General features: G+C 48.2%; 1 protein-coding gene across 1 annotated transcript; it reads right to left on the bottom strand.

Moving 5' to 3' along the window:
- Window positions 1-4,155: 4,155 nt before the first annotated feature.
- On the bottom strand, window positions 4,156-8,861 carry PLA2G5 (phospholipase A2 group V). Its single transcript, XM_057707537.1, has 4 exons — window positions 8,816-8,861; window positions 7,468-7,612; window positions 5,107-5,213; window positions 4,156-4,427 (listed from the first exon to the last, which is right to left on the bottom strand). Exons 1-4 carry the CDS (start codon window positions 8,853-8,855, stop codon window positions 4,303-4,305), a joined length of 417 nt encoding a protein of 138 aa, XP_057563520.1. The 5' UTR covers window positions 8,856-8,861; the 3' UTR covers window positions 4,156-4,302.
- Window positions 8,862-14,190: the final 5,329 nt, after the last annotated feature.

Below are 14,190 nucleotides of genomic sequence, written 5' to 3'. Positions count from 1 at the left end.
TATTTATTTATTGGCTGTACTGTACAGCATGCGGGGATCTTAGTTCCCTGACCAGGGATAGAACCCAGGACCCCTGCAGTGGAAGCTTGGAGTCTTAACCACTGTACTGTCCCTAAAATGAGGGGTTTTAATAGGGATTTGACTTTCCGTGATGCTGGGAGCCGGTGAAATAGTCTATGAGAGGGTATTCCGTTTTGTGCTGGTGCTGCTGCCTGAAATCTTGCAGCCCACGTGGCATGGCAAACTGCAACCGCAAGGATGGGTTGGAGCCCAAGAGGACAACCCAGAACACCCTTCAGCGTCTCACCACCTCCAAGTCTTCACCCAGAGAAGCTAACGGAGGAGATGTGGCAGGACCCAGAGTTGCTGCAGCCCCGGCTGCTTTGGCAACCGACATGGTGAGCCAGCAGACAAGGGACAACATGCGTTAGCCGCAAATGCATCTCATGCCCACCTCCGACTTCCTGATTGTAAAAATCACGTGACTACTAGTCCACCTCCACTTCCAAATCTCAGGCGAAACATCTCTTGAGACCCATGCTGACCTGGAACTCTACAGTGATGGAAATTCTGGGAAATAGAACTTCAGCATGGCTAAGTGACACAAGACAGATCCATGACAGTCCACGCCTTGTTGACTTGGTGCCCAGACACATCTCTTCCAACCATTCTTAACCTCCAAATAAAGACAGTAGCAAAATCCTGTTTCTGCCCAACATAATGAGTACAGCCTGAAACAAAGTAACCTCCACCGAAGAGGGTACCAAGTCCTTTTATCCATCTTTGGGTCACGCTCATTTCTATTCTAGTTGAGTCATAACCCCCTTTTGATATTCTCGGATTTATATACTGAGACATAGGTTAACTACGTGAACACATCTTCTGCATAAACAGAGGGCTGTGTCCACTCTCAGAGAGTGCCAGCATATCGTGGAGAACCATCTGTAAGACAGACCCAGATCTTTTTCTTCCTTGGTCATCAGGTCATAGGGAACTTGCCCATGACGTCACTGGTACAGACTAAGAAAGAGGAGACAATATGGCAGGTACAGGGGCCGTGGGCCTCTGTGCCCCTTATTCGTGAAATTCATCTGGGTGTTCAGGACCTGTTTAGGTCCAGTTTCACATATTATCATGTAATGACGGAATTGCCACCATGCACACCCAACTTTGTAACTTGGTGGGTCAGATAACAGCCAGACTCATCATAATTTGGTAACCCAAGGTCAAGAATTCAGTCTCCCCAAAGACCTAGTAACAAGTCAGATGCTGTTTCTCAAAAGGATAACAGTTATCTGCAGCTGATGGAGGGGCTTTGCTCCAAAATCCGAAGGGTCTTCCCTGTGCTTTACCCACAGGGGCCTGTCAAAACTTCCATGTGGCATTCCTTCCTTCCTTCCTTCCTTCCTTCCTTCCTTCCCTCTCTCTCTCCCTTTCTTTTTCTTTCCCTTTCTTTCTTCTTTTTCTTTCTTTCTCTTCCTTCCTTCCTTTCTTCCTTCCTTCCTTCCTTTCTTTCTTTCTTTCTTTCTTTCTTTCTTTCTTTCTTTCTTTCTTTCTTTCTTTCTTTCTTTCTTCCTTCCTTCCTTCCTTCCTTCCTTCCTTCCTTCCTTCCTTCCTTTCTTCCTTTCTTTCTCTCTCTCTCTCTTTCTTTCTTTCTTTCTCTTCTTCTTTCCTCTTTCCTTTTTTTTTTCTGCACTGAGTCGCTTGTGGGATCTTAGTTCCCCAACCAGGGATTGAACCTGCACCCTTGGCAGTGAAACCTCGGAGTCCTAACCACTGGACTACCAGGAAATTCCCCCATGTGGCATTTCTCTCTGCACATACTCAGGAGCCATTGGTCTGCTGGGTCTCTTATGCCTTCTCAGTTTGGTAACAGCTATGATTAACATGCCCCGCCCCCATGTACATATGCTATAGAGATGATTTGTCATGTTTGGGGGAGTCCCATTTGTATCTGAAGCCCATTTCAAAGGCCAGTGAGGGCCTGTATTTTCAAGGCTAGCTCTCCCTTGAGTGTCTGTGTAATCTGCCTACTTTTATATAAAGATCTATCCAGGGAGGCATTTATGGTCTGGTCTGTACATTTCGGTATTTCCCTTGAAAGGGTGGGGGGATGCACTTTTGAAAGGGAGACCTCCCTGATGGTTTTCTTTCCAGACAAGGGATAGTCAAATAGAATAGTCAAGGAGACTGCCTCTTCCCAGGTTTCAGGGATCACATGACTTCATCATTTCCCCAGGGCTGTTCACTACAGTGAGAGTGGGGCCAAGGAAGCACCATGGAGGTCCTCAGTGGGGTCCCCTCTGCTGGGGATGAAACCCAGTGTCCCAGCCAGACTAACCACCCAAGGACAGACTCTGGAATCCCCAGAGGCAGTTAGAGCTGGCTCAGGCTAAATCCAGGGGACCTTCCTAAGAACCCCCAATGTGGGTAAGTCCCTTAACCACTCCAGGTTCTGTTTTCTCTCTTTTGGCGCTAGAGTTGAAGACAGTGGGATAGTGGTCAGAGCCTAGAGTCTAGAACCAGGATCTGAGGTCTAATCCCACTTCTGCTATTGATGTGCTGTGTGACTTTGGGAAAGTCTCCTAACCTCTCTGGGCCTCAATTTTTTGGTAGATAAATGCAGGCTCTCCATGAGCTCTTCCAGCTCAAACCCATGTCAGCCTGTGGCGTTGCTTTCATAACACTGTAGCATCCCTCATTCACAAATGCCTGTCTGAGTACCAGTGCTCTGAGCTTACTTGGATGCCCCAGTAAGAGGGGCCTGCATGCAGCCCCCCTCCTGTAGAATGTACCAGCAAGACACAACCCTGACTGCCACCTAACCCTGGTGGGAGAAGAGAGAAGCCTGGGCTGAGGTCTCTTCTCCATCACCCAGAATATCGCAATTGAAGAGAAATGGCATTCAGAGTGAAGCTCCCAATTTCCTCTACATATCTATTTAAAAATGGATTTGGAAAATGGCTCTGATCAAAAAATTTCATAATCAAATTGAACATTTGAACTGTCTTCTTTGTTACATTGTCAAATTTAGACACGAGTCCATAGCAAAGTTTTTGAAAACAGTAGTACATTTAGGGTAATCACATAAAATTAAATTTTATTTTGAAAATGCTCAACATTGGAGATTTTTAAATATAGATCCCATTTATCATGTGGTTATTTTGGGATTCGTCGGTGTAAGGAAGCCAAAGGTCCTTTCTTGGAAAGGACTCTTCTTTGTTTTGGGATGTGTCCTTTCTTCCTGAAGTCTGGGTATTAATGCCCATTCTTTTGTAAATTGATCAATGAGGTGGATTCTTTAGCGTCCTTCCTTGGTAAAAATAAACCCCATAGTTGAACCGTATTTTTTTAATGTCTTGCTCTGTGAAATTCCAGGACATCAGAATCACTGGGTCATCATCAAGGTAGCTTTGGGATTCCCAATTCACATTGCAAAAAACCATTACAGTTTCTTTTTTAAAGAGACCAGAAATTAGAGAGTTTCACTAATGAGCCTGAGACCACACAGCTGGAGAAGCCAGGTTGGCATTCAAATGTGGCGCTCTCTGCTCTGGAAGCCCAAGGTGGCACAACGGCCAATCTTCTTTTCCCCACTCCCCAGAGGAAGAATGAGGTCCAGTGCTTGGCCCAAGTGGACCCAAGGTTTAAGGAGATGTGCCCCAAAGAAGGCTTGGCACTCATCCCAGGAAACCTTCTAGGTACTAATCTGCACCATCATCCTCTGAGAGAACATGGTTAACGCTGGGTCTAGTGTCCCAACAGCAGAAAAAGAGGGGCAGGCAATCTCCCAGAGCAGAGGAAATACCTGTGTGGTTATTATTAGTCTTGAGAAGGAATTTTATTTAATATCTATATGGCAGAATTATGGAGTCAACTTTGCTTCTACTTCAGTAAAAATTCTCTACAGGATGGTAGGGATAACCCGACTGCAGAACTGAAAAGTCAATGCATCCCAGGAAAGGCTCCCTCTTGGAGAAGGAGGGCTGCCTTCAGGGATGAGGAGAAACACAGCTGGCCTGGAGTGAAGGGCGAGCTTCTTGGCACCAGAGTGGCTGATCTCGCAAGTGGAGGCCAGGGACCCTGACCCTGCCAAGTCCCATGACCAGAATCACTCTCCTGGGACTCTCTGGAGAGTGACGTGTGGCTGTGAGGCTCCTCCAAGCCCTGTGGAGTATCAAGAAAGATTGAGGTCCCAGCCTTGGGAGCCTCTCTGGGGAAACTGGCAGAGTGGGCGAGCTCTGCGCTGTAGGAAAGGGAGTGTGAGTCTTGGTCCAGCAGGAGCTCCCTGAGGGAGGGGAACTAGGTGCAGAGGAAGTTGGGAAAGTATTGATAATGAGGGTTGTAGCTCCTCATGTTTCTTTTCAGGCAGTAGACCAAACGCTGGTCACAGGCGCAGAGCTGCAGCTGGCAGAGGGACCCGCATTCTGCAAACAGAACACCAGATGCAGGATGAGGAAGGAAAGAGATGGTCTGTGACACTCACTCTGGACTTGCTTCAGCCTGAGCAGGTGCTGCAGTTTCCTTCCTGCTCTCAGTCTGATGAGGGAGGCCGAGCTTCTACCCTGGGGGTGCACAATCTGATGGAAGAGGCACAGCTGCTGCCCAGGGTGAGGTTTCAGCCCAGGGAGACACAGCCCCTGCCCTCAGGGAGCCCCCAGTCTATTGGAGGACACTCACTCCCTCTCCTTGGGAGTTCCCAGTCTGATGGTGGAGACGCTAACTCTGAAGGAACTCCAGTTCTCACAGAGGAGACAACATTCCCAGATTCAGCTTTGAACTCAGATGGACCTGAGCCTGAATCCTGACTCTAGCCATGCACACTGGCAAGACTTTGAGTCTGTTTCCTCCTCTGTAAAATGGGGACACAAAAGCCACCCCACAGCAAGCAAAAGGACATATGCAAAGCACTTGACACAGTACATGCTGAGTCTAAGATATTTCAGCCTGCCCCCGGAGGTCAGATACAGCTACAGTAATCCTGCCCCAGTTGCCCCCATCTCTGCCGCCCAAGATATACACTGGCTGATCTCTAGGGGCATCTGACCTCAGAGGCAGCAGGGACCTGGGCTGTTCCCGTGGCCTGAATGGAAGCCCCAGCCTTACCACAGGTGACCAGGTCCCGTGCAACTCTGTATCTGTATGTCTGTGTCAAGACACAGCAGCCTTTTTTTTCCAGCTGCGCATAGCAGTGGTCATGCATCCAACAGCACCTGTCAAAGCAAGAGACTTAGATCCTGAGCAGAAAGGGCCTGTCCCTTGAGCAGAGGCCACCATGGTGGGTGAGATCTGACCAAGAAAGAATCTCATGATATGGCTGAGTCCTTCCTGCTCTTCCACTAAGGCGGCCCCAGGCTTGTACCAGTTCACTGGCGCGTTATTTCCTCCTGGGCCCATGGAGAGACTATTTCCCAGCCTCCCTTGCAAGTATGTGTGGTCACAGGACTAGGCTGGTAGCCAGAGAAATGTGCAGCACTTCTAGACCTACCCATAAAAACCTCCCACTCTGTCCTTCACTCTCTCTCTCTCTCCACTTCAGCTGAATGGAGATGCCCCAGCCAAGCATTCTGAGGCCATGAGGAGAGCCTGGGCCCTGGAATCATTATGTGATTCACATGGTTAAATGAGCAAAAACTAAACTTCAAGTATGACAGGTGCAGACAACTGCATTTTTTTTTTTAATGTAGATTTACAGGAGAATTGAGAAGATTGTACCAAATGCTCCCTTTTACCCAACACCATTTCCCCTATTATCAACACCATATGAGTATAATACGGTTGTTACAGCTAACAAGCCAATATTGATACATTATTAAATAAATGTTAACTAATTAAATAGTAACATATCACTATTGACTCATTAATTGTAAAAGTCCATCGTTTCTTTATATTTTCTTAGTTTTTACCTAAATGTCCTCTATTCCAGAATCCAGTGAAGGACACCATGTTACATGCAGTTGTCCTGTCTCTCTAGGCTCCTCTTGGCTGTGGCAGTTTGTTACAATTTCCTTGTTTCTGATGACCTTGCCAGTTTTTTGAGGAATGGTGGTCAAGTCTTTTGTAGGATGCTCTCCTATGGGGATTTCTCTGATATTTTCCTTATGATAAGACCAGTTATGGGTGTATCTTGTTGCCCATGTTTTTGCAGTTTGGGCCATCGGGAGCTCTCTCAGTTGGCTCCTATGCTCTTGACACAGCCCTATCAGCGTGGGGTTTGGTTTGGCTTTGTTTTGTTCAAGCCCTTCCTTTCTTTGGGGCAGTACAAAAAGCTCCATGTTCATCATGTATATTTCCTGCCCTAGTGCTAGGATCAGCCATCTCTCCAAGGAGCCTTGGTTCGTCTTATTGGAGAATGGTATTGGAAACCAGGTCTGGGCACTAGGTGTTGCTTATTGATTCTTTTTGTTTGATTTTGTTTGTTTCTTTTAGGGCCTCTCAGCTCTCAGAGCAAAAAAAAACCGAGAAACTGTGTGTCTGTATTAACCCACATATATACACATATCTCTACATATTTCTATACATTCATCTGCATCTATATTCAGCTAACCAGGAATTTATACTGAAGTCTCCAACTTTAATCCATCACCACAAAGATCATTCTAGCTTCCTGTCTTTGCTTGTCTGGTCTGTAAACTCCCACTCCAGCAGTGACAAGCTTGTCAACAACCATCTGCCCTCCATGTATTTAAGCGTCCCATCCCATTATACACGACTAGCTGTATAAGAATTGTTAACCCAACAGGTTGTATTTTCCTAAGAACAATCTCTCCCATCTCACATGTTTTTCTAGACCATTGCCACTTCCCAATGAAGAGGTGGAAACTGGACGCCCTCCTTCTTAAAGCCTTTGTGACTGCCTTGACCAAGAGAATGGCAGAAGTGATGCAATAGAATTCCTGAGGCTGGATCATAAAAATGCCAGCTCTTTTGTCAGGCAGCTCTGGAACACTCACTGTTGGAACCCAAGCGTCACCGCTCTGTGAGGAATCCAGACAACCCTAGGGAGGCTTAAGTGAGAAGAACTGAGGCCCCTGGCCCACAGCCCCAGCTGAGCTCCCAGCCAGCAGACAGCAACAACTTCCCAGCCATAGGAGTGAGCGTTCTAGAAAGCAGATCACCCAGCCTCAGCGGAGCTGCCCAAGCTGAAGCCAGTTGGAGCAGAGACAAGCCATCCCACCAAGCCCTGCCCAAGTGGCAGAATCTCAGCAAAATAAATGATGGTCATTGCCTTAAGCTACATCTGGAGGTGGTTTGTTATGTAGCGTTAGATAACCGATACATTAGGCACTGAGATTCGGGGAGTGGCTAGACGTATCTTGGGCAAGTCAGTTAACCTCTTTGAGACTCAGTTTTCTTATCTATAAAAAGGTGCTTTAATACTCATCTTTCAGAATCGATATCAGATTAAATGAGAAGGCATGGATACAGAACCTGGAGCATGAAAGGCAGTTATGACAATTAGCTCACCAATCAGTCCCATCCTTGGGGGTCCCTTGACCCCCCCAGCCACAGTAACAGCCATAGAAGCCATAGCTCGTCAGGGCGGGCTTTCTAGTCACCTTCTCAATCATCGACCTCAGCTCCAGCAAGCTCCCTGGGACAGCAGGCACACCTGAAACACAGCCCAGGCACACCTGCTCCAGGCCCACTTTCCCACACGCTCCCGCCCTTTCTTTCACCTTGGGGCTCGGAGGGACCAAGGTACCCCTTTTTAACCCTCCCCATTCATGGGAGAGGATTGAGAAACATAAGGGCAAACAGTAGAGAGAAGGGGTTAGAGGTTTGGATGTGAGCCACTGGGTTCAAATTCTGGCTCTGCCACTAATTCACAGTATAATGTTGAATAGGTCGCTTCATCTCTCAGAGCCTCAGTTTCCTCATCTGCAAAATGGGGAGGGGCCCTAAAATGAACGCCTACCTTTTGGAGATGTCATGAGTGTTGAAACAAGATCAAGTATGTAAATTTCGAGCACAGAGACAGACGCGTAGTAAGTGACTGAGAAATATCAGGAATAATGAATATGGTATCTGTATGAAGCAGGCAGACAGGCACTTCCTGTCTCTCCTGATGATACACCCCTCTCTCCCCGTAATGGACACCATTTGCAACAGGAGGCACAGGAGCTTAGAGCAGCGCGGGACCCGTAATGATCACTGAAGCCAGCTGCATCGTCTTAAAGTTGGGAAACTGTAGCTCAGAGGGGAAGGTGCCTGCCCAGGGTTTTGCAGTGAGCCAGAGGCCCCCTCCCTGCACCAGGCCTCCTGCTCCTCCTGCAGTCTCCAGGGATCTGGGAAGGCATCAATAGGACAAGCTGTTCGAGGTTGTGTACATGGTGACAGGGCTGCAGGGGAGGCCTAAAGCCAGGCTTCCCCCAGGCCGGGCAGTTCCCTCCAGCTGGAAGGTGGCAGCAGGTGGGGCATGTAGGAAAGCTGGACAGGCCTGAGCAGAGAGAGCAGAGAATTGTGGAATGGAATATTGATATAAGGGTCTTGTTTTGTGATAGCTTTATCTTATTTTATTTGGCATCAAAGTAAAGAGTCTGCCTCCCACTTCTACAGTCCCTGTATCCTCCACATAGCACAATCTTTCCATATCTCCTCCTAGAATCCTGCCACAGCCTGACCCATCGACCATTATCCTGTGTCACAGATGAGGAAACAGAGGCTCGGAGAGGCAGAAATGCTCATGGTCACAGTAGAGCCAAGATTCAAAGTCAAGTCGCCAGGACTTCCAAGACTGGTCTCTTTTCCACTACCCTATTGTTCCTATGGGGTGAAAGGTCACACATTCAGAGGTCTGGGGGCAAGCACTTACTACAAGCCAGGAAGAAAGCCAGTGTGAGGAGACCCTTCATCTCCAGTGTTCTGGAAAAGAAAACACAGCCCATGACATGCCCATCGGGAGAGGCCCTCATGGCCCGTTCAGACCCCACTCCTGGCTAGGGAGGGCCACTCCACGGCCCACCAGGCCCCACCCTCTCATGCTGGGCAGTAACCAGGCAACTGTAGCTGGAAAAGATGAGGCAAAAACCTCAAGGAGTTGCCCCAAGGGGTCCCTGGAAGGAGAGGGACACCGGTGGGGTGTTGTCCCCAGTATAGAAGGGAGAGAATGTTCCCATCACAAATGCCCCCAACACAATTGCTCCCTCCTGAAAATTCTTTTTCAATTATATTCTACAGCTATGTTGGTATAAAAACAAATACAACCCAGGCTGGATTCATTCTTATGCGTTCATTCTATTATAGTCATTTTTTCTCCTGATTTTAAAAGAATTTAAAATTAAAACATGTTCAAGGGCCCCAGGCACCATGTCTGCCTAAAAGAATAAGTCCACGCTGGGTGCTCACAACACCACTGAAGGGTAGGTATCGTTGTTCTGCAGGGGAGAAAAATTTGAACCCCAAAATGTCTCTCTTTGGCATAAGGATTAATTTAGGTTGGTTATTTTTAGAAGATTCAGGGAGTCTTTCTTTTTACCTCCCCCTTAGCTGCCTCAAGAATTCAGATAGGGCTTCCTAGGTGGCGCAGTGGTTAAGAATCCGCCTGCCAATGCAGAGGTCACGGGTTCAATCCCAGCTCCAGGAAGATCCCACATGCCGCGGAGCAACTAAGCCCGTGTGCCAAAAAAAAAAAAAAAAAAAAAAAAAAAAAATCCGTACGCAAAAATAAATAAATACTTAAAAAAAAAAAAAAGAATTCAGATAAAGGGTCTGTTCCCAGCACAGAGCTATTACCAGAGGTCTCTGCAGGAATACGGGAAGAGGTGCGGTGGGGAAGCTTGACCGGGCCTAGAGATCAGAGTCCACACGGTGTCCCATTGTCTCTGAAGGCCCAGCAAACATTTGTCTACCAAACATTTGCTTTTCCAGCTCTGTGTGAATTGCCTTCCTCCCCTTTGAAGTCCCAGCCCCTACCCCCAACATCCTCTTTGGTCTTTAGCCGAAGACGGTTATTTAAGGTAAGGGCTTGGGCCATTTTGGTGAGTTCCTTGGTTTTCCTAGGTCTTTCCCATGTGTACGTGTTATTAATCTTTGCTTGATTTTCTCCTCTTAGTCGATCACATGTCAATTGAATTCTTAGACCAGCCAGGAGAACTTAGAAGGGTAGAGGGAAATGTCTTCCTCCCCAGTAGTTCTCATTTTGCCAGTGGAGGAAAGGAGGCTCAGAAAGCTCAAGCAACTTGCCAGAAGTCACACAGCTGGTAAAAAGCAGAGACAGGGTTCAAACCCAGGCCTGGCACACCCCTCACTGCCCCACACATCCTCCCTCCCCAGAGGGATGTGTTCTCTCTTGAGCCAAGGGGCCTAGGGTCCTTCACATGCGCTACCCCATGGGCCTGGAGGCCCCAGCTTCCCTCCCCAGCATCCACCTTTAGCAAACACATGAACCACTAGCCACGAGTCCAAAAAAAATCACACCCAGAAGGCAAGGGAAATTCCTTGTGTCTCGGCCAGTGCCAGATTCTAACTTGGCCTCTTAGAAGTTCCTTAGTGGTGGCTGCCTTCTTCCCTTCCCTCTCTCAGTCCCAAAGTCCTGTTCACCCAGAGCTGCTCAGCTGGCCTACCGTCTGCTGGGATTCCACTCTGGTGCCCCGCTGTTTCCAATCCCTGAGTTCCGTGGTCATTCTGCCAGCGCTCTGCCCCAGGCCCCTGTCACCTCCCAAGGCCTGGCTCCAAACACACAGCCTCCAACTCCCCAGGGCTCTCAGCTGCTGGGCTGGCCTCTCCATGCCATCTCTTGTCTAGCAGCTCCTCTGAGTTCCAAGAACAGTGCCAGGCCCCTCTCAGAGGGGTCTGAAAGTGCACAAAAGAAGTTTCACAGAGGACGTGGCAGAGGCATTGAAACAGCTGCTCTGGAGGCCAGGAAAGCAGACCATCAATGGAGCCCACAGCAGGCTCCCAGAAGGATGTGGGATTGGCTATTTTTATCAAGCAACCACGGAGGAGAATGAGCGAGGCCACAAGATAACTGTGGAGTGGAGCAGAGGCTGCGGTAATGAGCGGTGGGGAGAGTGGAGACAGATGGCCTGATGGAAGCATGGAAATGTGGGGGCCGGGAAGTGGCCAGGTCACTGGAGGGGATGGGTCCTCCAAGCCCACGTAGAGCAGCCTCCTTGCTCCCAGGACCACCCCTCCCATCCCAGTTCATGTCTCCCAGCTGGAAAAGATCAACAGCACCAAGCCCCCACTATACAAAAGGCAATGCTGATACCCCCCCAAAATCTGGGGGAGGCCATGGGTGGCCAGGGGTCTCCTCTCACAGCACCCCCCCCCCACCATGTGCCCTGCCTCTACCCCTCTCAGGCAACGCAGCCCCCAGAATAAGATTCCTCACCAGTGACACCTTCTCTCTGTCCTTGGTCTGGAGTAGAGGCAGGAGCTGGGCCCAGCTGGTTTTAAGGGCCTCCCTGCCTGCTTCCTACACCCCACCTGCGCCAGTTCTAGGATTCCTGGTAACACACAGAAAGCCTTACTTCACCCCTCAAGACCCCTGGGGATTTTTTCCTCTCTGTGTTCAGAAGCAGCTATTTCCTGAAGCACATCAGATGCATGGGTGGCTTTCGGGAAAGACAGGGAAGAGGATCTGGCCTGGGCTACCCACGGTCAAGGTGCTTCTCCATCGATGGCCCATGTTCCCACCACCAACACACACACGCTTTTCCGAGGAGATGTGGGTGTGAGTTCCTTCCTCTCCTTGCACTTGACTTCTTTCTCTCTCTTTCCCTCTCCTCACGGCAGCATCAGAGAGAACATTCCTTGGGCCCTGATGAACGTCTTCCCAGGATCTAAGTACCAGGCACCCCTCGGAACCCCGTGAATTCATTATAATACGGAATGTACTTGTTGAGTGTCTACTCCCTGCCAAGTTACTGCTGGGGATCCACTGTGAATAAGACGGAAACCCGGCCCTCGGGCACTTCCCTTCCGGTTGGGAAAACAGGTAGTAAAGGTATCCAATAAATATGCAATGTGTCCAAGGGCAATAACTGCTGTGGGGAAAAGTCCTCTCTGTTCTGCATTTTCATTTCTTTTTCTCAACCAATTCCTTCCTCTGCCTACAGGTATGCACAAGCCTCACCATCCTAAACCAAACAAAAGGAAGCCAAAGGAAAAGGAAAACGTCCTGGCCTCTGCTGACCTCTCCTCAGCTTTCTTTTCCCTCTAAAAGCCAAAATTCAGGACAGAGAAGCCACCTCTTGCCCATCACCCACTCTCTTCTGAACCCCTTGCTGCCTGCCTTCTGCTGCACCCCTAAGCCAGCTCCGAGGGATTCCCCCAAAGCCTGGTGTTGCTCAAGTCTGGGCTTCTCTTCAATACTCCATCCCACTGACCACTTCCTCCTTCTTGAAACTCTTTCCCTCTGGCCTTTGAGAGGCCACCCTCTGCCATCTGTCCTCTGGCGGCTCACCCCCGTCTCTGTGGACTCCCAAAGGCAGATGTTTTCAAGGGACCTGCTCCTCCCTCTCTACCCCTCTCTCAGGTGAGTTATCTGTGTACAAGGATTTAGGTCCTATTTCTCTGCAGATGTCCCGAGATATCCAGTGTCTGGCATTAACTCTCACTCAACAATAACCTTGAGTAGAGACCAAATGATTGAACGCATGGAGAAGGAGAAAGCGCAATGTCGGGTCAAAGAGCCTGAACTTCAAGTCAGACACAACGGGCTTCAGAGCTGGGTATCGCCTCTGACTACCCATGCCACCTGGCTTCTTCAGGCTTCAGTTTTACCATCTGTAAAGCAGGACAGTAAGAGAATCAGCTTCATTTCATAATTGTGATTATTCAATGAGATGAGGCAGGCAGCGGTACTCAGCGCAGTGCCTGGCACTTAGTAGGTGTGCACTAAATCATCACTATTATAAATATCATTGCTATCATGTCATTGCACTAAACTGAGAGCCCCACGAGGGTAGGCAGTGGGTCTGCTTCATTTCTGCACCCCCAGCACCTGGCACATAGTAGCTGTTCAGGCAGGTTTGTTGAGTGAATGCACGATTCCTCTGGCTCTAGCTCCATCCTCGCTGCACTCCCCCAGCCCACACTTTAAATATAATTATAAAATATAATTTGATAATTATATAAATATATATCTATGTAAATTATGTTTTATATTTATACATAAGTATAAATTTTATATAATAAATAAAATATAAACATTAAAATATAAGTATATAAAATATAAATATTATATATTTATATAATTAGTTATATAAACATATAACGTATTTACAATTAATAAATACATTTTAATTTATATAATGTAATATATATTTAAATAAATATGATAGTTAAAGTGCAAATACCTGCCTGATATTCTAGCTCTATGTCCCGCAGGAAACCCGGAACTAAACTTCCTGTCTCCCCGATGACCCAGCCACTCCCAGCTCCCCTTTCTCTGGTAATGGATCCTATCATTCATTCACACTTCAGCAATTTAAACACCACAACCATTTCCACCCCCAATAGAGTGGAGACTCTGATTCATTTCTGACTCCAGCACCAGAACAACATCTAACCCACAGTAGGGTCCACAAGCAATGTCTGTGGAACTGAATTAAAATCCCATAAGCATACTTGCTCTCTGGCACTTGCTGTGTCTGTCCTGTGCAGGCTCATCCCAGGGCTGAAGTCCTGCTGAGAGCAGCCAGTAACACCTGGATACTCTCTCACCCTGAGACCGTGGGTGACTGAAACACCCCCAGCCTCATCAAACCATTTGATGCCCCCAGGAGGCTGGCACATAGGACAGGATTGCCCGGGGCTCGCTGGCAGAAAGTCTACATTGAGTCCTCCTCTTCCGGGAAGTTTTCCCTGATTGCTCCTTCCACAGAAAGCTTGTCTGTCTCTGCAATGGAACAGAATTCAACACACATACTATCCACTCTGGCACTTCCTGCTGGAGGGGATGACAAGGCCGATAGCTCTGGAAGCAAGGAGAGAAGAACTCAGTATTTGGTGAGCAATCACAGTGCCATGAGCCCAAGACAAGTTCAGCATTCATGATCTCAATCCTCACAAAATCTTGTGGTGCATTATGATCCCATTCTGTCAGGAAACTGAGGGGCAGATGTTAGGTAGCTTGCCCAAGGCCACGCAGCTAGTAAAAGGTGGACCCAGACTCTTAAGACTGACGTGCCACCAAAGTTCATGTTCTTTCCGTTACACAAAAGGGTTGAGACCCAATAAAGA

The sequence above is a fragment of the Hippopotamus amphibius genome, chromosome 1 (assembly GCF_030028045.1).
Source record: "Hippopotamus amphibius kiboko isolate mHipAmp2 chromosome 1, mHipAmp2.hap2, whole genome shotgun sequence".
NCBI lineage: Eukaryota > Metazoa > Chordata > Mammalia > Artiodactyla > Hippopotamidae > Hippopotamus > Hippopotamus amphibius.
This window is presented reverse-complemented; position numbering and strand designations above follow the sequence as displayed.

Excerpts from the sequence above, each read along its gene's own strand:
- PLA2G5 (XM_057707537.1), bottom strand. The coding sequence starts at position 8,855 with ATGAAGGGTCTCCTCACACTGGCTTTCTTCCTGGCTTGTA. Across the intron at positions 7,613-8,815 it reads GGCTTTCTTCCTGGCTTGTA|GTGTGCCTGCTGTCCCAGGG; the intron begins GTAAGTGCTTGC and ends GCTGTGTTTCAG. Across the intron at positions 5,214-7,467 it reads CCCAAGGATGGGACTGATTG|GTGCTGTTGGATGCATGACC; the intron begins GTGAGCTAATTG and ends TTGCTTTGACAG.